Here is a 19126-nt window from a genome sequence, read left to right on the forward strand (position 1 = left end):
CCTGGGACACAGGGACGCTCAATAAACAAAGTGTATGCTGAGTGAATGACCACCCAGCCTCAGCTGGCCCAGCAGCAGGGAGCCGGGCCTTCCCCAGTCAGACTCTCTCAGGCTCAGCTCCCCAGGAGACTAGCATTATAATCAACATGAAGCCTTAACGCAAAGAAGGAATCATCGCTGTTGTCCACTGTGGACCCAGGGGAAGGAAGAGCAGACAAAAATAAAACTGAAACTCTGACCAAGGGCCTAAGGGCTCTTAGTAGCCCCAGAAAGGGAGGAGCGTGGCGCTCCTTTGCACACCAGGTGCCCGGGGGAGGGAGGTTGGCCCTGGGCCTGTGTTAACTGGCCGTTGTTATCCATCTTCTTAGCTTCTGGATGTAGAAGTCCGGGCCAGAGAATGTAGTTATGTCCCCCTCGGGGTGACCCTGGCTGCGTCTCCAGGAATGCAGGCTCTGAGGCCAGAAGGCCTGAGTTAAAATAAAATCTTAGGTTCACTGCTCAATAGTCCTGTGGCCTTGAGCAAGTTATTTAATCTCTCTGTGTCAGTTTCTCCCACTGTAAAATAGGAATGCTACAGGTACCTCGGTTCAATAACCACTTTTAGTCTTTTCAACAGCGCCTGACACACAGCAAGAGTGTAACGAATTTCATCATCCCTGATCTCAGTGATCTTCACGACCACCCTTGCAGGATCGTCCTCCACTTTAAAGGGACGAGACGGCGGAAGCTGACCCACGCTCACACTCGTGTGTCAGACTGTGAAGGCCCAGCCTTCTGTGTCCACATGTTGCACTCCCTGCCCGCCTCCCCCTCCCGCCCAGGCACACAGAGTTAGAGACCCACACACAGTGACCTAGAGGCTTTATTTACAAGAGAAGGGCCCGGCCCTGCCAGGGGCCTTGCTGGGCTATATACAGGGGCTGGGAGAGGGAGGCGGGGACATGGCCATTTAAATTACAATGGAATGGGGGCCAGGCTCCGAGGTTCAGGCTCTGGGTCTTCCACTGGAGGCCTCTGCAGGGACGGGGCTGAGGCTGCAGAGACAGGGAAGGAAGGGATAAGACGGGGTTGGACCTGGAGGGGGGACAAGACACAGGTCTGGTTGGGTTGGGAAGACACGGTGAGGCCGCAGCCGCCCCGTCCGTCCCAGGGAGAGCACCGAGCCTGGGGGCCCCTGAGGGCAGGCCAGGGAGGGGCCGTACCATGGCCGCCCCAGGACGGGCCCAGCTCACTTCCTCTTCAGGGAACCCTTGCTCTTCTCCTTGTCCGCCGACCGCTGCTTCTTCACCTTCTCGTCCTTCTTGTTCTTACTGTGCACGTTCTCATACACGTCCTCCTTGTGTCTGCAGGCCGGGCAGGTGGGTGCGGGCAGTCAGGACACAGGGCAGGGGTCTCCAGCACCAGCAGCCCCTCGGGGCCACCCCCATCTCACAGGTGAGCAGACTGAGGCCAGGAGAGCAAGGAGACCAGTCCTGACAGTGTCCTTACACTAGACTAGAAGCTGCTTTGGGGGCAGAGGCCCCATCTCACACATCAGTGCCTAGCACCGGCCCCACGTGGAGGGCACTCAGGAGACACTTGTGAACACAGCTTGTAAGAACCAAGCTTGAACTTTAACCCGAACCTCCCTGGAAAGGACGGGTCGGGCTGGGGAAGAGAAAGGGGCAGACACTGGGAGGTGGGAGGTGGGGCCACTCACTTGGAGGAGGTGCGGGCGGCCCTGGCATGGGCATTCTTCATGGCTGGGGGGTAGGTAATGTTCCCGTACTCCGACTCCCAGCCCTTCTGGGACTGTGGGAAGAAATGTGGTGGGAGGCCAGTGGTCCCAGCAGCACCGGGCAATGCCCACTGCCCCCCTCGGCCCCTCCAGGCCATGCTCTGCCCGCACCTGCATGACCTCCAGCTTCTTCTTGGTGGTTTCGATGAACTGGGCGATGGCCACGTAGATGAACTTGTACTGCGCCTCCGTCTGCACCATGCCCGAGCGCTGGGCCCGTACCATCTGGATCGTCTTCTGGATGTCGATGTCACAGTCCAGGCCTGGCAGGGAGGGCAGCTGGACGTCAGGCCCTGGGCAGAGGTGGTGGACACGGGGGGCCGCTCCCCCACCTGCCCCGCATCTCCCACAGGTCACCCTCACCCTTGGTGGAGATGCTCTCCATAAGCATGTCGATGACAATGATGGTGCCGGTGCGGCCAATGCCGGCGCTGCGGAGAGGAGGGGCACCATCAGAGGCCCAGCCTGCACTAGCCGGGAAGCGGCGGCAGGGCAGGGGGGGCCGGGGGCGGGGTGTCAGCACAGCACCGGCAGGGGCGGGGCTTAGGGAACCAGGCAGGGTCACTGGGAAGGTAGGCAGGGTGGAAGTCTGCCCAACTCTGCACCCGTGCTCATCACTCCAGCCAAGGGATCTGGGGGCAGAAGCTGGCTCTCAAGTGCTAAGACGCTGCTCCCCAGACACCCATCACTTTCCTTCCCAGCACCACACTCCACCGCCTGCTTCCACTCCTCACTCTGCCCCCCACCCCAGGAGGTCTGGGACCCCATTCCCCGACCACATCCTGCCTGCTCCCCTGGTACTCTGGGCCTCCCCGGCCCTCTCCCACAGCCTTGGCCCCAGCGAGGCTGCCCTCCTCGCCTCGGGAGCATCTTTCGGCAAGGCTCCATTTCCCTTTTTCTTCAGATCCTGATGGCAGGGCAAGGGCAGCGTCCAAGACAGCAGGCCTCGGGAGCCACCGGGCTCAGGCAACTTGGAGTAGCATCGCAGCAGGAAGTCTGCCTTCTCCCCACCCTCTGCTGCAACAGACCCCAGGAGCCTCAGGACCGCACACAGACCCCAGTGCCACCCCCTCGGCTAGGCCAGTCAGGCCAATGCCCTGAGTTGCACTGTCTAATTTCAAACCCAGATTGTCAAAAATAACACCCCCTCACCCACTTCCTTCCTGTAACGTCTAAATTAAGGCCATGGGGATTTCAAGAAGGGGGGGGGAACGGCCTGGAGGCAGAGTCCCTGAGGCAGCACGTGGGGGGCACCTCCAGACGCAGCCCCCCGGCCCTGCCCCAGGACGCACAATTGCTGGTGGGGCAGAAGGAGGAAGCCCCAGCCCTCACGGCCCCGGGGTCACGTGGAGGGAGCTGGAAGGGCAGAGGACAGAGCAGATTCCCATTTCCCCATTCCCTGCCTGACGTGAGTTATTAAAGCATTAACAATTCCCATTCTTGGGCATTTACTGTATTCCAGACACAGTGAGAGGGTCTCACACTCACAACAACCCTGTAAGACCCTGATTTTACGGACAAGAATCCAGGGGTCAGAGAAGGGAAGTCCTTTGCCCAAGATCGCACAGCTGGTGAGTGGAGGAGCTGGAATTTTGAGCAGCAAGTCTGCCCGGGACCCTGTGCCTGCTGCCTCCCATCCCCCTCAGGCCTGACGGGACACCTGCTCCTCCTGCTGACCCCTCAGCTTCCCCCCTTAGTAGGAATGGGGTCTCCTGATCGTGAACATGAGGGTCTCCAGTGCAGCCAGTGGTGCATAAGCCCAAGGGCTGAGTTGGGGGCACTGGCGGGAAGGGAGAGATAGGTCGCAGCAATGAAGAAGCCTCAGCCTGCCGCCAGGGCTGCAGACGGAAAAGAGAAGGGATGGGGAGCTACACCAACCCCAAGGAGAAAAACCAGAAACACCGGCTGGGTAGGCGCGTCTGAGAAAACAGGAGTGACCAGGACCTGGGTCTACCGTGAGCCCTGCTCCAGGCTCCCCCACTGACCAGCGGTGACCTGGCAAGAGGCTGGGCCTGTTTCCTCATCTGTATGTGGCAGGGTTGGACTAGATGCTACATCCAGGGAAGTCTCTGAGGAAGCCCACCCACCAGGCACAGGATCAAACAATGGGCTTGGTTCAAGCTTAAGCTCCACCCATGGGTGTGGAGTCATCAGGGAACCCAGGGACTTCCCTGGTGGTCCAGAGGTTAAGACTCCTCACTCCCAATGCAGGAGGCGCGGGTTCCATCCCTGGTGCGGGAACTGAGATCCCACACGCCACACGGCATGGCCAAAACAAAACAAAAAACAGCATCAGGGAACCCAGAAGAGGTAGAGGCCGGGGGGGGGGGGGCGTTAGATGAGTTAATATGTAAACTGCTTACAAGTGCACGTGGCACTCGGCAGTACTCACTTGCCAGCTACTACTTTGATGATTATTATTAATAATAACATCATCATCATTCTTATTCTCACCTGCAGTGCACGATGATGGGCCCTGCGTGAGGCAGACTTTCCTGCCGCTGGTTGATCTGGTCCAGGAAGCTGAGGACACCCCCAGGCTCGCTGGGGACCCCGTGGTCAGGCCAGCTCAGGTACTGGTAGTGCCAGATCTCCCGAACCAGGTCCCCCTGGGTCAAGGACATAGTCAGTGCCCCCTGCTCCCACGCATGGCCTCATTCGACCCAACCAAAGAGAACAGGTGTGAGGAGGGCCCCGGGCATGGGGCAGGGGCCACTCACATTGTCCAGCGGGGAGACCTGTAAGGTGCGGAGTTTGTACTCAGCTGCGTCGTGTTCCCTGCAGTTGGTTACAGCGTAGAGTCCATAAACGTGCTGAGTGCCCACCTCTGGCCAGTATGGGACACATTTGTTCTGAAAAGGGAGGGTAAAGGTGGGGACTCAGGCCTGTGCCCACCTCGAGCAGGGCCTGAGTCCCTGGCGCTGGCCCCGTCAGCATCCAATGGATGAACAAATTAAATGGCCAAGAGTCAGAGACATAGGGCCTGGCTCGGCCTCTTACAGGTGGTGAGACCTCACCAGCCACTTAACAAGTCATTCAGTGCACGTTGGCTGGCACACGCACTGAACCTGAAGCTGTGCAAACCGGGCTGGAGTTAGACACAAGTAAAACGCAGCCTGTGCCCCTGTGTCTACAGGAGCTCACAGAGAGATAGGTGAGCGGGGGACCAGAGCCGCTGAGGAGCTGGGGGGAGGGAGAGACTAATCCTCCCTCTTGGGAACGGAGGAAATCAGGGACAGCTTCACAGAGGAGGGAGCATTTGAGCTGGGTCTTCACAAAACGAGGAGTCGGGCTCCCCTGGTGGCACAGTGGTTAAGAATCCACCTGCCAATGCAGGGAACACGGGTTCGAGCCCTGGTCCGGGAAGATCCCACATGCCGCGGAGCAACTAAGCCCGTGCGCCACAGCTACTGAGCCTGCGCTCTAGAGCCCGTGAGCCACAACTACTGAGTCCACATGCCACAACTACTGCAGCCCGCGTGCCTAGAGCCCGTGCTCCACAACAAAGAGAAGCCACTGCAATGAGAAGCCTGCACACTGCAACGAACGAAGAGTAGCCCCCGCTCGCTGCAACTGGAGAAAGCCCACACACAGCAACGAAGAACCAATGCAACCGAAAAGAAAGAAAGAAAGGAAAAAAGAAAAAGCGAGGAGTCTGTGAGGCAGAGAGAGTGCAGAGCCAGGAAGTCAGTCCCTAGCGGAAATGAGCTCGTGCAGAGGCATGGAAACCTTAGGGACCCTGGCCGGTCAGAGGCAGCGAGGGCTGGAGGGCAGCCACCAGGCCTGAGCGCCAGGTCCGGCAGTGTGACTGCTCTGAAGGCAGCTGGGAGCCATGGCAGGGTTCTCAGAGGGAGCAGCCTGGTGCAGTGTGTGCTCTGCACAGGTCATGGCCACTCCACTGCAGAGGGTGCCGTGGGAAGGGGGCAGCCTGCAGGCAGGGAGGTAGCTTGCCTGTGGCGTGAGGGTTTGGGGTTGACTCCAGACAGTATTATGAGGCCAAGAGAACAGGAAGGGCTGCTGCCCAGAGCGGAACAGAGGGACACTTTAAGGAAAGAGGCCACTGGAAATCTGGGTCTGGTGGTCAGGGGAGCCCAGGGTGGGAAGCGGGGATCCGGGAGTCAGCGTGTACCCAGGCCTCGTGCCTCAGTTTCCCAACAAGGTAGGACCCTTGCCCTCCGAGGTGCCCCAAGTCTCTTTGGCTTAATGGTGGCGGGCGACCACTGGGGGGCTCATGGCACGTGGCTTGGCTTACCCGGCCCTTCTCCACCTCCCGGGTGGTCATGACGACGACACGGGTGTTCTCCTGCCACACCATCTGCCAGAAGTCGTTGACGGTGGCGTCCAGGCAGCCCTGGCTGGCGATGTAGGTCTTAGCATTCTCATCAGGGCCTAGCAGCTGGTTCTGGACGCGGGTGCAGAGACACGCAGGACTGTGAGCCCCTCGCACCCCTGCCACACTCAGCCACCCAAGGCAACAGCTCTGGCTTCGCCCGTGCATGTTTGGACCCAGCCCCCCCACGAACGGGGGTCCCCAGGGCCCAGCCCCCCCTCCCCCGTGACCGGCGGGCACACCCACCTTGACGTAGTTGGCGTTAATGTAGTCGGACCCAGGGATGTTACTGTTGCGTCCCTGCAGGACAACTCGGCTGTGGTCGACTGGGAGCGAGCAGAGAGGAAGCAAGAAAGGCATGGGTCAGACCCTTCCTGAGTTTCCAGGCCTTTCTTGCCCAGAAGCCATGAGCTCTCAGAGCCCTGCGGGCAGGCAGGGATGGGGGATCTGTATGGGGGGAGGGATCTGTGTGGGGTGGGGCTGGAGGTTTCAGAGGAAGAAGGGGGTGGGGGTGGGGTGCCGGAGGCCCCTCTGGGAGGAGCAGAGGCTTTTTGGAGGAGGGGAGGCTATTGCGGGTGGAGAGGGGTCCCCCCTTGAGCTGGAGGAAGAGGCCCTCTGAGATGGGGCGAGGCCAGCTGGCGGAAGGGGAGTCTCCTGGGTGAATGGATGTGGGAGGGCTGGAGGCTGCCCAGGGATAGGGCACTCACACGGAAGGATGTTCTTGTAACGGTTCTTGCTCTTGTTTTCTGGCCGCTGCCCTTCCAGCCGCTGGTGCAAGTTCTTCACCTCCTGCTTCTGCAGACTCTGTGGGGCAAGAGGGGGAAATGGAGCCCCAGGCCCTGGAGAAGGCCATCCACGGCTGGCGAGGACGTGGGGCAGATCAGTGGAAGGGGTGGGGAGAGAGGGGACGGGGTCTGCCTGGGACCCCAGGCCCTTTGCCCTGCTGGCCCCCTCACACACCTCAAACTCCTCCCAGAAGCCAGCCTTGGCTGTGTTCTCCGACTCCTGCTTCTTGTTCAGTTCCAAGACCCGGTTCTCAATGTCAGCTGCGTTCACCCTCGTGGCGTAGTACGGCTGGGGCGAGGGAGGGCGAGAAGTCAGCCGCTTCTAGAGCTCAGAAGCTCAGGGGAAGGAAGGAGGCAGCCTGGCCCACCCCTCACCTGCCGCAGGTAGACGAAGGCGCCCGAGGCCTCCTCGATCCCCGTCCTCTTGAAATGCTCCACCAGGTCCGTGAGGCTGTCGAAGGTCTCCGAACCGCCCACTGTGTAGCGTCCACCCTGAGGGGGGCCGAGTCAGGCCACCTCTCAGGACCCGAGCCTCCCTCCCTGGACCCCCAGCCTCAGACCGAAGCCCGGGCTGACCCTCCCCACAGGCAACGCTGGCGCACAGATGGACCCCCAGCAGGATGCCGCCCCACTACCCAGATGCCTTACCTCACACATGACCTTGATGTGGGTGACTCTGAGAGGGGAGTCCGGCCCAGCCTTGGGCTGGTCGCTGAGCACGGACAGCACAAAATCTCCAGGCTGGCTGAGACTTTCACGCACGAGAAAAGTCCAGGGCTCACCCTTGGCCTGCAGCAGTGTCTCTGCCTGCCCTCCAGACATGTGGCCATGGTACCACCTAGAGAAGACAGCACCCGGGGAGGTGAGACCGAGGCCAGGGGCAGGTGCTGGGTAGACATTCACGGAGGGGGCAGGGAAACCAGGCACCTGCCACGTGCAGGCACTCTGCTATATGCTTTCAAACCCACCACCATCACAGAAATGCTGAGAGGTAGATACTACCCGTTCTGCAGATGAAGAAACTGAGGCTGGGTGATTGCACACTGGCCCAAGGCCCTTGCTGATAAGAGGCGAGCCTCAGGACTTCTAAGCAGGCCCACCTCTGAAAGTTTAAGACAAAGGCAGACAGGCAGGCCATAAGCAGAATACTTGGAGGGGAGAAATCCAGGAAGGGTCTCCATGAAAGACAGGGCTGGGCTAGGGGAACAAATGCAGAGGCCAAACCCCACAGGGCTGGGGATGGAGAGACGGAAGTCACAAGGGAGGCATAATGGGGAGAAGTCCCCCGGGGGGCCGGGAAGGCAGACGACCCCGCTGGGTAAGAGTGGTTTGGGGGCTCTGGGGTGCCTGGGATGATGTCACTGAACGAGCTGTTAGAGGGGCTCAGAGGGGCTCAGAGGGGCAGAAAGCAGAACTAGGACCTTTCCCCAAAGCACACCCCCTTCCCAGGAGGAAACTGTAGCCCCGCAATGCCCAGCCCCACAGGAAACCACGTGATGGAAAAAACACAAAACTCCTTCTGGGGAGAGAGTGAGAAGTGAGGTTGTGAGGTTTCCTCAGCCCAGGGACCAGGGGAGGGGGGGCATTTTCCAACCGCAGGAACGGGGAGAAGGAGGGAGGGGGCCAGTCTGTCCCGCCCCATCTCACTCCTGCCCCAAGGAGACTGCAGCTCAGAGACTTCCAGAGTCTCCTGCCCTGTCCAGGACCCCCTGGGCCACCCCATCCCATCACTCGGGGATAGGCCAGGTCCCCAGGGCTATGGAGAGGGGGCTAACCCGCTTCCCCCAGGCCCCAGGATGAGGAAGTTTCCATGCAAATGTCAGGCTGACCACAGGGGAGAGCTAGCCAGTGAGGGGACAAATGCAAATTCCCACAGAGGGGGTGGGGCAGCTGCGAGAACACAAGTGGAGGTTTGGAGAAAGAGCCTCCTCCACACACTCCCAGGGTCAAGGGTGAGCCCAGGCCTCCTGGCACGGGTAACCAAAAGGGCCTCTTGGAGTCAGCTGCCCTGGTCTTGATTCCCTCGATCCTCGGTCCTCGACTTCTCCCAGCCCCAGTTGGAACCCAGGCCTCAGGCCCCTCCCAGGGGGTCTGCTCAGCTCCATCCCTCTTCCAGCTCCACCCTCTTCCTGCAGCAGCCAGCAGGGCAGATCCTGGCCAGGACGCGGAGGAAGCCAGGACATGAAGAGCTCAAGAGAGTCTGGGTGGAAAATCCCCATGAATGTTGCAGGTGGGGTGCAGGAAAAGGGCAAGAAAGGGCAGCCCCCAGCAAGGTCATCAATGTGGCTTCCCTCCTAGAAGAGGTAGCTTCACAGGAAGGGGATCAGTGGCTTCATGTTCACGGGAAAGAGGTCTCCGGGGGGGGCCCCAGGGCCTTTATCTCAGCCTCATCCAGGGCTAAGTTTCAATCACTGACTTGAAAAGAATATGAATGCGCGCTGGGAGGCATGCATGTCAGAGAGACTGAAAGCGGACAGAATCCAAGTTCAGAATCATTTCAACCGTCGATACACAAATACAGGACAAGGGCAAGTTGACTTGGCCCTAGGAGTGTGAAAAAAAAAACACCCCAGAGTTGTTCAGCTGCCCTTCCCCTCAATGGGAGCTGTCATGGAGATGAAGCTATAACATGAGCCACCATGTCCTGCTGAGTGTTAGGGTCCCACCACCCTCCACCCGTGCACTGGGGAGATTGCATGGGAAGTAGCCAACCCAGTTTTGGGGACCACATCTTTGGAGCCAAAAAGATGCCTGGAGTATTACCCTGTGCCCAGGTACTAGGCCCCTTACACACCCATCACACAGTTTTCAATGATCTGGGTTCTGGTCAAGGGACTCGTCCAGCTCCACCCAGCCCAAGAGGGCAGACCCGTCCTCACGGGTTGCTGAGATGAGGCACTAAGTGTCCTCATAAACGCTGGCCCCTACGCTGTTCCTCAACATCAGCCTGTCCCTGTATTAACCTCTGCTGGGGAGGGAACAGTTACAGGAGGGCAGATTCTGTTCCAGGTAGGAAGAAGCTCTTTCTAACAACAGAGCCAGACTGCTGGGAACACAGCCACGAGAAGTGGCCTCTCGGGCACTAGTAGAGCCTGCGCTGCTGGCAGACAGGGACCCTGGAGAAGGGCGAGGGGACCTTCTCTTGCTTCCTCAGTGGTTGATGGAAAGGGGCCCCAGGATCACATGGAGGGAAGAGGCCCCACAGAGCCCTGAGAAGGAGCGGGGGCGGGGGCGGGGGGGGAGGGGCACTTGGGGTGGAGGCCAGCCCTCCTCTCCGTGGGCTGGGCCAGGGCGCGAAGCCCCTCACCTCTCACTGGTGGGGTCTGAGCAGTTCAGCGGGTACTTGAGGTGGATGACGGTACCATCGCGGTCCTGCAGGACGCCCTGCTGCTGCGTGTAGTACTCCACCAGCTCTGCCAGCGTCGCGAACTTCTCCCCTCCATACAGGTCGTAGAAATCCCCCGAGTTCTGGATCCGAATGTGGGTCACCTGATCCCCCACCCTGCAGGGCACCGGGCGGAGGTGACGCCAGTGGATGCGAGAGCGGAGGTGGGGACGGCGTGGGGGATGGGCGGGGGTCCTGGGCAGGGAGCGCACACGGGGGCGGGTTGGACACACACAGGGCCCGGGCGTGCTGGGGCCTGGGCAACCAGAGTGAGAGGCCAAGTCCTGGCCCCGGCTAGAGCCTCGGGCCACCCACCTGACGGAGAGGGAGAAGTCGCCCTGGTTCTTGCGACTGGGCCGAGCCAGGAAGCTCCCGTTGACCCCTCGGCCCTTGAGCAGGGTCTCGGCATCCAGCCCACTGAGGTCTCGGTGAAACCACCTGGGAGGCCAGGAGGGCAGTGAGGAGAGGGCCCTGGGGCACCCCACCTCCTGCCTACCCAGGGTCCCCGGCCCTTACCTCACCATCCTGGGGGTGCCCGGGGGGAAGGGGGTGCAGGCAACAGGGTGGAGCTGCTGAGTCCGGGCAGGTGGAGAACGCTGGGGCTAAGCCTCCCGAGGCTCTCAGCGCCCAGGTCACCTCACCACTGCCGTCCTGGTTCTGGGGCTGCCACTCCACTGGCCTGGGGCAGCCGGCAGGGCGGGGACAGGAAGGGGCGCGGCCGACCCCTTGGGGGAACTCACTGTACTTCTCGTTTTAGAGCAGAGTGGGGAGAAGCTGCGCGGGGTGGCAGTGGGCGCGGGGGGGGCCCACTTCCCACACGCCTGTCATCAAAAGCCTCGGGAGCGAGGCCCTCCACACATGGGGGGACACCCGAGTAAGGACACACGTGCGCCTGGCGCACTCCGGGCACAGATCATGCTCGGCACGTGGGAAGCCGCCCAGTCACGCGCCGTCTACTCCTGCTCCGCCAGCCACTTCCACGCAGCCTTCCCTGGTCCATGCCACCGATGATGGTGACGGTGGCAACTGTCACTAATGGAGTCTGTATGCCAGGCACTGTCCTGTATGATATTTACATGCCTTATCTGATGTGTCATCACCATAGCCCCATGAAGCATGTACCTTCGTTATCCCCATTTTCCAGACAAGGAACCTGGGGCTCAGGGCGTGCAGGGAGCTCGCCCAGGGTCACACAGTCAGTAAGTGGCAGTGCCAGGATGCAAACCAGACGGCCTGGTTCCAAAGCCAGTGATTTTAGCTACTGTATGCCAGGACTCAGGGCTTCAAAGAACAGAGGTTGGAACTGTACTCCAATAAAAAAATAAAGAGCTGGGGCTTCCCTGGTGGCGCAGTGGTTAAGAATCCGCCTGCCAATGCAGTGGACACGGGTCCGAGCCCTGGTCTGGGAAGATCCCGCATGCTGCAGAGCAACTAAGCCCGTGCGCCACAACTACTGAGCCTGCTTTCTAGAGCCTGCGAGCCACAACTGCTGAGCCCACGCGCCTAGAGCCCATGCTCTGCAACAAGAGAAGACACCGCAGTGAGAAGCCCGCACACCGCAACAAAGAGTAGCCCCATTCGCCGCAACTAGAGAAAGCCCGCGTGCAGCAACGAAGACCCAATGCAGCCAAAAACAAATAAATAAAATAAAATAATTAAAAATAAATTTTTAAAAAAATGACTCCATCTTGCAATGCAGGGGACGCCAGTTCGATCCCTGGTTGGGGAACTAAGATCTCACATGCCACGCGTGCCACAACTAGAGAGAAGTCCGCACACGCACCGCAACTTAAGCGAAGAGCCCGCATGCCCCAACTAAATCCTGACGCAGCCAAAAAATAAATAAATAAATATTTTAAAAAGTAAAATAAAAATAAAAAGCTAAAAAATAAAGAACAGAGGTTGGGAGACTCTTCCATTAGGGTCGCAGTGGGAGGGGGAGACTCCGTAATTGCCAAGGCCAGGAAGATGCCTACAGAGGGATGCCCTCCCCTCCCTTGACACACATAGCTGAAGAGGTGCCCTGGGGCAAAGGGATAGACAGAATGACCCCTATGCCCTGTCCAACTTGCACCTTCTCTGCTTCTTGTCCTCAGGCTTTGGCCCATCCATCTGGCCCCAACCCTGCAGTCAGGTAAGGAGCAGACCTAGGGAAGCAGGTGTGGGCGGAGCCACCAGCACCCATGGGTGCGTCCACCCTATGCCTGAGCTGTAGGTTCTTGCCAAGGGGGTCTGGTCTGAATCCACTGGAGTTCAGGACTCTGACCAGAGGCCTGTCTCCTGGGACTGGGGCTGGGGGCGCAGGGCCTTCCAGGGCTTATTCTCAGGGCCGGTTAACCTGGAGAGGCCCTAAACACTAAAAGCTTGCCATGCTCCCTATAATTCCAAATACAAACCAAAGCAAGAGGAAAGAAGCCCAACGAAACAGATGCAAGAAACTCCTGTTGGTGGCTTCCCTAGGGAGGGGGACCAGGTGGCTGGAGGAGAGGGCTGGGAGGGACCTTTCCTTCTCCCTTCCACCTTTTTGAAGGTTATATCATGGGCACGTATTACCTTTATAAAAATAAGTAAACTGACTGGGAGATGGCAACTCCTGGGACACTTCCGCGGTACTGGGCATGCTCTACATCGTGATCTGGGTGGTTTATACACGGAATAAATGTGATGTTCAATATTCATGCACGTGACGTATGCTGTGCCTCAAAAAGTAAGGAAAATAAATAACAAAGTGCTCCAGCCCAACCAAAGTCTATTTTCTTATGTTGGCTACTTTATCATTTTTTGAACATCAATTTCCCCCCCACCCCAAGAAGGGCTTCTTTTTTCCACCTCTTTCTGGGGCCCTGGGAGCCTTGCTTGGTCTGTTTATTGCATGGTCTAACACTGACTACCTCCAGTCTTGGACAGCCGCCCTGAAAGACCATGAACTCACCCCCACAGCAGGGGGCAAGAAGGAGGTGGACATCGCCTTCTCCACCACAGGGGGTCCGCTGCCAGTCTGGCTCACCTCCAAGGGGTCAAAACTTAGCACCATGCCTCGCACAGAGTCTGTGTCCAATAACCAAGCTCATCCGGACCCAGGCACATACTTGGTCCCAAGCCCAGGTCCGGTCCTACACACGCACACCCTACTCGTCATATACAGACGAGTATACACACACGCGCACACACACAGCACACAAGCATCCACTTATGCACACACAGCCCCACTACGTACACCTCACCATATCCACGTCCATCTACGCACGTACCTGGTTGGGTGCAAACACCCACACGTGGACACCACATCCTGACCACACACGAAGCTGCAGGTCCATGCTCGACACTGAACACTCCCTGCGCCCTGGCCACAGGCCACTCTCCTTCTGAAGCTTTTACACCACTTGGTGGAGAGAAACTAACTAAGAACCCAGAAACTCCTGACCACGGAAGCAGCAGGCATTTCTCTGAAGGGGGTCAAGCCAGAAGACAGGCAGACACCAGGATGAGATGTACTGTCTCTGCTGTCCTCTGGCACGAAAATAAATAAGAAGCACCTCCCTTCCGTTGACATAAGTGCTCTGGAGTTCACAGAGCACTTGCACACACACACACACACAATCCCATCTGGGCCTCAGACATCCCTGTGATGTAGGAGTTATTTTTCTGAATTTTTTTTTAAGGGAGGAAAACAGGCTCGAGGAAGCTGAGAGTTACAAAAGAGAGGGTCTACTAATTCCGAAGAGAAAATTATTCACTTGGAAAGCAAGGAAATAAAGGTAGAGATGAAGATCAAGGGGGATGCAGAAAGACAGGCAGTCTGGAAGAGCAAAGAAGGTGAAATAATATCTAGAAAGTTCTTGAAGTTCCCTGAGCCTCAGTATCCCTACCTGATAAATGAGCTTAACAATATTTCCCAAATACGGATACAAAAGACCAACATGAAGTAAGTTTTTGGCACGAACACCTTCTATGTGGCATTATTAATCCACAGGCCAACATTATTAGTAGGTCTCATTAGCCCAATTTTAGAAACAAAAACTAAGCCTCAGAGAAGTAACTTGCCCGAGGTCACAAGCTAGTAAGGGGAAGGCAACAAACCAACCAAGGCTGTCTGATGTGAGGCCACTGCCCTTCCCACCACACCAGCCACTGCTGGAGGAGGCAGGGCACTGGCACAGCCCATGAGGAGGCCACAGGGGCCGGCGCTCCTGCAGAGGCAGGATCTGCAAAGGCACCCGGGTGGCAGGCACAGGACCCACTGTGGCAGCGCTGGGTGTGAGCAGGGCACTGTGGCTGAGCTGAGCTGCTCTCAGAGGCTGGGACCCACGGCAGAGGGTCTCACAGGGGCAGGCTGGGGACCCAAGGAAGGACTCTGTCCCAGGAGAGGCCTGGCCAACCACGTGGTAGGAAAACGACCGAGGCGGGAGTGCGGAAGGGATCAGGGACCAGGCAACTCAATCAAAACCTTGACATCAGGGCTGAAGGAGACAAGGTGTGCACTGGGGGAGGCAGGGCCCACCCCAGGGCAGATGTCAGTGTGAGAAGCAAGAACCTGCAGGACTCGGGGGTGACCAACCCATCAACTCACCAACACGCCAAGCAGGTCCTCACTGGAGCATCCAAACTCCAGCAAGGCCTGGTCTGTCCCGGCCCTCCCCACTGGCCTGCTCTGCTGCAGGCACTGTCCTTTAGTTTGTTCTCACAGCAGGGCCTTTGCACTGGCCGTTCCCTCCGCCCAGGGGCACTGGAGCCTGGCTCCCCGTCCTGTGTCACCTCCTCAGGAAAGCCCTCCCTGCCCCCTCCAGCCAGTGACGCCACGGGCACCGCAGTCACTTACTAGCACGTGAAGCTGTTTCATTTTCTGGGTAACACTTCTGAGAACCTGCAATTATCCTACTTAGTGGGTTCCTTGGGCAGTCTGTCACCTTCCACTGGAGTGAGTGAAGCTCTGTGAGAGCAGGGACCATGTCTCTCTTGTTTGCTACCGTATTGGCAGCACCTTAAAAAGCACCTGGCGTATAACAGATGCTCAACAGGTATCTGTTGAATGAATTGAGGCAGAGGAGTGCAGGGAAACTGAAGGAAATCTGAATGAAGGATACTGGGAAGTTTAGTGGGAACAGGGGAGCCTTCTCAGATTTGCCTTTCAGACGTGTAATGTTTCATTCAGGTGACGTGGGCTCCCCAGGGGGACAGATCCTAAGCAGATGGCAGAAGCAGGGGACCAGAGGGTGAAGGGAGAAGTGCAATGGTGAGAAGAAATATTCATCTGTCAGGGAGAAAGTGCTAGAGAAGGGGGCTGGTGGTGCGGAGGGCTACGAATGAGCCCGGAGTTCCTGACATCTTTCGGGGAAGCAGACCCAGGGCAGGGGGCAGAGGCAGGTCGCACTCGTGGTCACACACCTGTCAGGAGTGAGCAGGAATACTGCCCCTCCCTCCCAAATGAACAGAGGACCATGATATGCAAGCAGAGCAGGGGACTTACCCATGGGACAGCATTTCCCGAGAGGGGTAGCGAGTCACAGGCAGATGGCCACAGGGGGCGGGGCTGAGCCCGAGCCGCGGCCGTGCAGTGGCCCAAGGTGAGGAAGAACACTCAGAACTCAGTCACTTTCCTCTCGATGCTGCCCGCCAGGCCAAGATGCCACAGGGACAAGCCCCTGGACTTAATAAACCCGGAAAAGGGACAGGTGGGGAGGGGCTGGCCTTAGACCGCCCACAGCAGCTGGCTTCTCTCTCCAGCCCCACGCCGCGGTCCAGCGCCGCCTGCCTGTGCCCCGCCTCCTTCCCTGGGGAAGGGAGGAGCCACCTGGAGCTCCACCTGGCGCTCCGGCCGACGGAGCTGAGGGAGGATGGGTGCTGCGGGCAGAGACCAGGAAGTAACCCTGGCCAAGGGAGCACCAACCAATGGGGGAGCCTCCCAGCACACAGAAGCCAAGGGGCCTCAAGAAAAGCCCAGGAAGCCCCACTCCTCAGAGGCGGGGCTGCCTGTGCAGGGCCCCCCAACCCAGGGCGTTGAGGGGCCGGCCCCTCCCACTCTGCCCCGGAGCTGGTTGGGCCCAGCAGGAGCACAGGGAGGACCTGGACAGGAAGATGGAGCAGCCCGAAAGGCAGAGCGCATCAGGCCAGGACGCAGAGGTTGTCAGGGTCACAAAAGACAGACGGCAAGGCTAAGTCACAGGCACATTTATATCCTCCGGAACACCAAGGTCTTCCCTTCCCCAGCAGTGCCACGGGAGGGCCAACCCTCAGGAGGCGGCCACACTGCCACCCGAAGCAGGCCCGTGGGGCGGCAGGGTCATAGGCGGCAGGAACAGCGCCTTCAGCTTGCCCGACAGGCTGGCAATCTCGGGATCCTGGGCTTCGTAAGACTTGACCAAGCGGGCAAACTTAAGGACACCTGCAAAGGGAAACAGGAGCATCAGTCCACACCCCCAGCGGACGGATGTGCCCAAGATGGCAGGAGGGGGCAGCCTGAGCCGGAGTCGCTGGCTACTCTGGCTCTGGCCCCAGGTAGCTGTCTGCAAAACAAGACATATGCAGGCCTCTGCCCTGTGTGGTTTGGATCAACTACTTCCTGGTCTACACTGGGGCACAACTGGCTGTGATGCAGTGAATGAAAATATCCCGAAGCAGGGTGCTGCCCACCATCAGGTGAACCATTTTAGCACTTTAGTCAAAGGACCCCAAAGGATACACACCCACAAGATCACCAGTCCAGAACCAGGAACAGGAGGGCCATGGGCCAGTTGGGCCGAATCAGTAAACACCCTTGGGGAAGACCCTGATCTCCCCAAAGAAATTGAACTGCCAACCCTCAAACAGAAAAGAGTTGAAACACCTTGGAGGGGCTGCAGAACTGTACTGTCATGCAGACACCTCACTACAAGCCGTCAGAACGGGTTTCAGGTCCAACTCGGCTGTGACCTCTGGCACTTTCTAGAGTCTGTTTCCTCATCTTAAAATGGTGTAACAGTATAATTAATGGTAACTAGAAAGCTCACTTCAGACTTCGCTTGGCTCAAGTTCATGAACAGACCCTGGTCTCAGAGTACCAATACTATTAGAGTGTGGCTGCCGCCGTGTGGCGAGAAAAGGGATTACGGCTCGGAGACCCAAGGGATCCATCGCTCTCTCCTCCATCCCCGTCCGACCCACCTTCCCCGTCGCAGCTGAAGCCATAAGCTTTGATAACCTCCTGCTGAATCTGCGTGGCCACGGGCAGCACGAATTGCAGCATCTTGCCCATGTCGTTACACGCGTTGTCCCGAGCCTCGTCCATGCGCACGGCGTTCTCCGGCGCCGAGAACGCCTGGATCACCTCGGCCAGGACCACTGTGCAACAGACGCATCCCGGAAGAAGTCCCGGGTACGCATCGGCGCACGGCCGGCGGGCCCAGCCGAAAACACAAGAAAGAGGGCAGGGAATTATTTAACGGACTGAAGCCATAGTAACCCAAGGAACTCGGCCTCCGAATCTCTCGCTCCAGGAGCAAGGACCCTTGTTAACTGACAGAGTATGGTACCGAGTACCCGCATTTCCCAGCGAACGCAGCCATTTCTCTCGCCCCAGCTCTTTTTCCCGCACTCTACTTTAGCAAGAATCCCACCCGACAACTAAAAGGTTTCTCACCCTTGGCCTGCTCGGCGCTCAACGCTGCAGCTTGAGCAGAGGCGGTCGCCATAGAACAAAAGATACACGTGCAACCGCGCTCGAGAAACAGCCAGGAGAAACAAGCAATATCCTAGAGCGGCTCTCCCAGCGGGTGGGGCGATAGGGAAATTGCATCAGCTTATGCCGGAAACCTCACGGTACCGCTTCCATTTCTCCATTTTTAACAACCAATAACGAGCTCGTCGTGAGAACAGTGAGCTAACCTACAATCTGAAATTCTTACAGCTTACTTAAAATTATTCTATTGTTAAAGACAAACTGTATGGTGGGGGGTTTTCCGGCAAAAACCAGAAAACCTACTAGACAAATTCTAAAAGAGCTGTAACACTACCGGAACACGCCCTGGAGAGAAGGTGGCATGTCCACCAACTCCACTATTGGTGAGGGTGAGCTCCCATGGCATTTCCTAATCTTTACTGCTATACAAGCAACAGGGCACACTGCAGCTTTCAGAAGGGAAAACAGTATTGAAAAGAACGCTCTTAAATCATCTGTTTCTAGAGTTTGTGAACGTTTGGTACAGGCCTATGCAAATAACTCTATGCCGATTGGCTCAGGAAGAAGCCAGTCACACCCCTTTAGTTTTTAAGAACGTAGACAAGGATTCGCAGCAGTAAAAGCTTGGCGTTAAAGCAGCTCCCGCGCTTTCCGAAAATGGCCTTGTGTCGGGGTGGGGTGGGGGGGAAGCTAACGCCCTCTAATTTCCTTTCCCTTCCGGGCGTTTGAAATTGTCACCCACTCCCTCCTCGAACTATAGGGTGGTTAAAACTCCTGCGTTCTGAACGCTTAAACTTATAGCAGGCACGCCCCCTGCACCTCCGCTTCAACACCATTTCCAACTGTCCTACGGAAAAGATGCAAGTCTCCGGTGGCCCCTAACTGTGGGGCCAGTGGCAGAAGTGCCTCCCAAGTCTGCGTAGTTGCCTAGAGCTGTCCCAGGCCGCCAGCGTCCTGACTCGCCGGCCTTGGGAGGAAGGCCAAGACTCTGCGCCATAACGGACCCCGTTAGGGCAGAGCCAGAGCTCCAGGACCCCGGGCTCTTCAAGGTCCCCTCTCCAACTCTCCAGGGGCCCCACCCACCTCCGGGCTAGTCTCCGGTGATCCCACAGCTTTCTCTCGAGGCGTCGCTGCGCAGAGACCCACGCCCCCAACCCACGCCCAGTAGCCCACAAAGAAACAGCCACAGACATCT

At 58.1% G+C, this 19126-nt stretch overlaps 2 protein-coding genes across 4 annotated transcripts; both read right to left on the bottom strand.

Annotated features, from left to right (window-relative positions):
* Positions 1-771: 771 nt before the first annotated feature.
* On the bottom strand, positions 772-16110 carry PTPN6 (protein tyrosine phosphatase non-receptor type 6). Of its 3 annotated transcripts, none has more exons than XM_079936480.1 (16): positions 15745-16110; positions 10593-10715; positions 10200-10394; positions 7541-7730; positions 7268-7384; positions 7068-7181; positions 6815-6911; positions 6354-6433; positions 6030-6179; positions 4498-4629; positions 4232-4386; positions 2141-2208; positions 1889-2040; positions 1700-1791; positions 1203-1343; positions 772-1034 (listed from the first exon to the last, which is right to left on the bottom strand). In XM_079936480.1, exons 1-15 carry the CDS (start codon positions 15756-15758, stop codon positions 1229-1231), a joined length of 1794 nt encoding a protein of 597 aa, XP_079792606.1. In that variant the 5' UTR covers positions 15759-16110; the 3' UTR covers positions 772-1034; positions 1203-1228. The 3 variants fall into 3 exon arrangements, with proteins under 3 accessions (XP_079792606.1, XP_079792607.1, XP_079792608.1); XM_079936481.1 differs by having other exon boundaries at positions 772-1074; XM_079936482.1 differs by lacking the exon at positions 15745-16110 and adding an exon at positions 10794-11024.
* A 324-nt stretch (positions 16111-16434) lies between these two features.
* On the bottom strand, positions 16435-18328 carry LOC307193873 (protein C10). The gene is made up of 3 exons (XM_079936507.1): positions 17893-18328; positions 17418-17594; positions 16435-16659 (listed from the first exon to the last, which is right to left on the bottom strand). The coding sequence occupies exons 1-3, from the start codon at positions 17942-17944 to the stop codon at positions 16508-16510; spliced, it is 381 nt and encodes a 126-aa protein (XP_079792633.1). The 5' UTR covers positions 17945-18328; the 3' UTR covers positions 16435-16507.
* Positions 18329-19126: the final 798 nt, after the last annotated feature.

The sequence above is a fragment of the Stenella coeruleoalba genome (assembly GCF_951394435.1).
Source record: "Stenella coeruleoalba genome assembly, chromosome: 11".
In the NCBI taxonomy this organism is placed as follows: domain Eukaryota; kingdom Metazoa; phylum Chordata; class Mammalia; order Artiodactyla; family Delphinidae; genus Stenella; species Stenella coeruleoalba.

Coding starts and splice junctions, on each gene's coding strand:
- PTPN6 (XM_079936480.1), bottom strand. Junction 7,385..7,540: donor ACATCAAGGTCATGTGTGAG/GTAAGGCATCTG, acceptor GGCCCCCCTCAG/GGTGGACGCTACACAGTGGG. Junction 1,792..1,888: donor AGAAGCTGGAGGTCATGCAG/GTGCGGGCAGAG, acceptor TTCTTCCCACAG/TCCCAGAAGGGCTGGGAGTC.
- LOC307193873 (XM_079936507.1), bottom strand. CDS start 17,944: ATGGCGACCGCCTCTGCTCAAGCTGCAGCGTTGAGCGCCGAGCAGGCC. Junction 17,595..17,892: donor GAGCGCCGAGCAGGCCAAGG/GTGAGAAACCTT, acceptor TCTGTTGCACAG/TGGTCCTGGCCGAGGTGATC. Junction 16,660..17,417: donor CTTCAGCTGCGACGGGGAAG/GTGGGTCGGACG, acceptor TTCCCTTTGCAG/GTGTCCTTAAGTTTGCCCGC.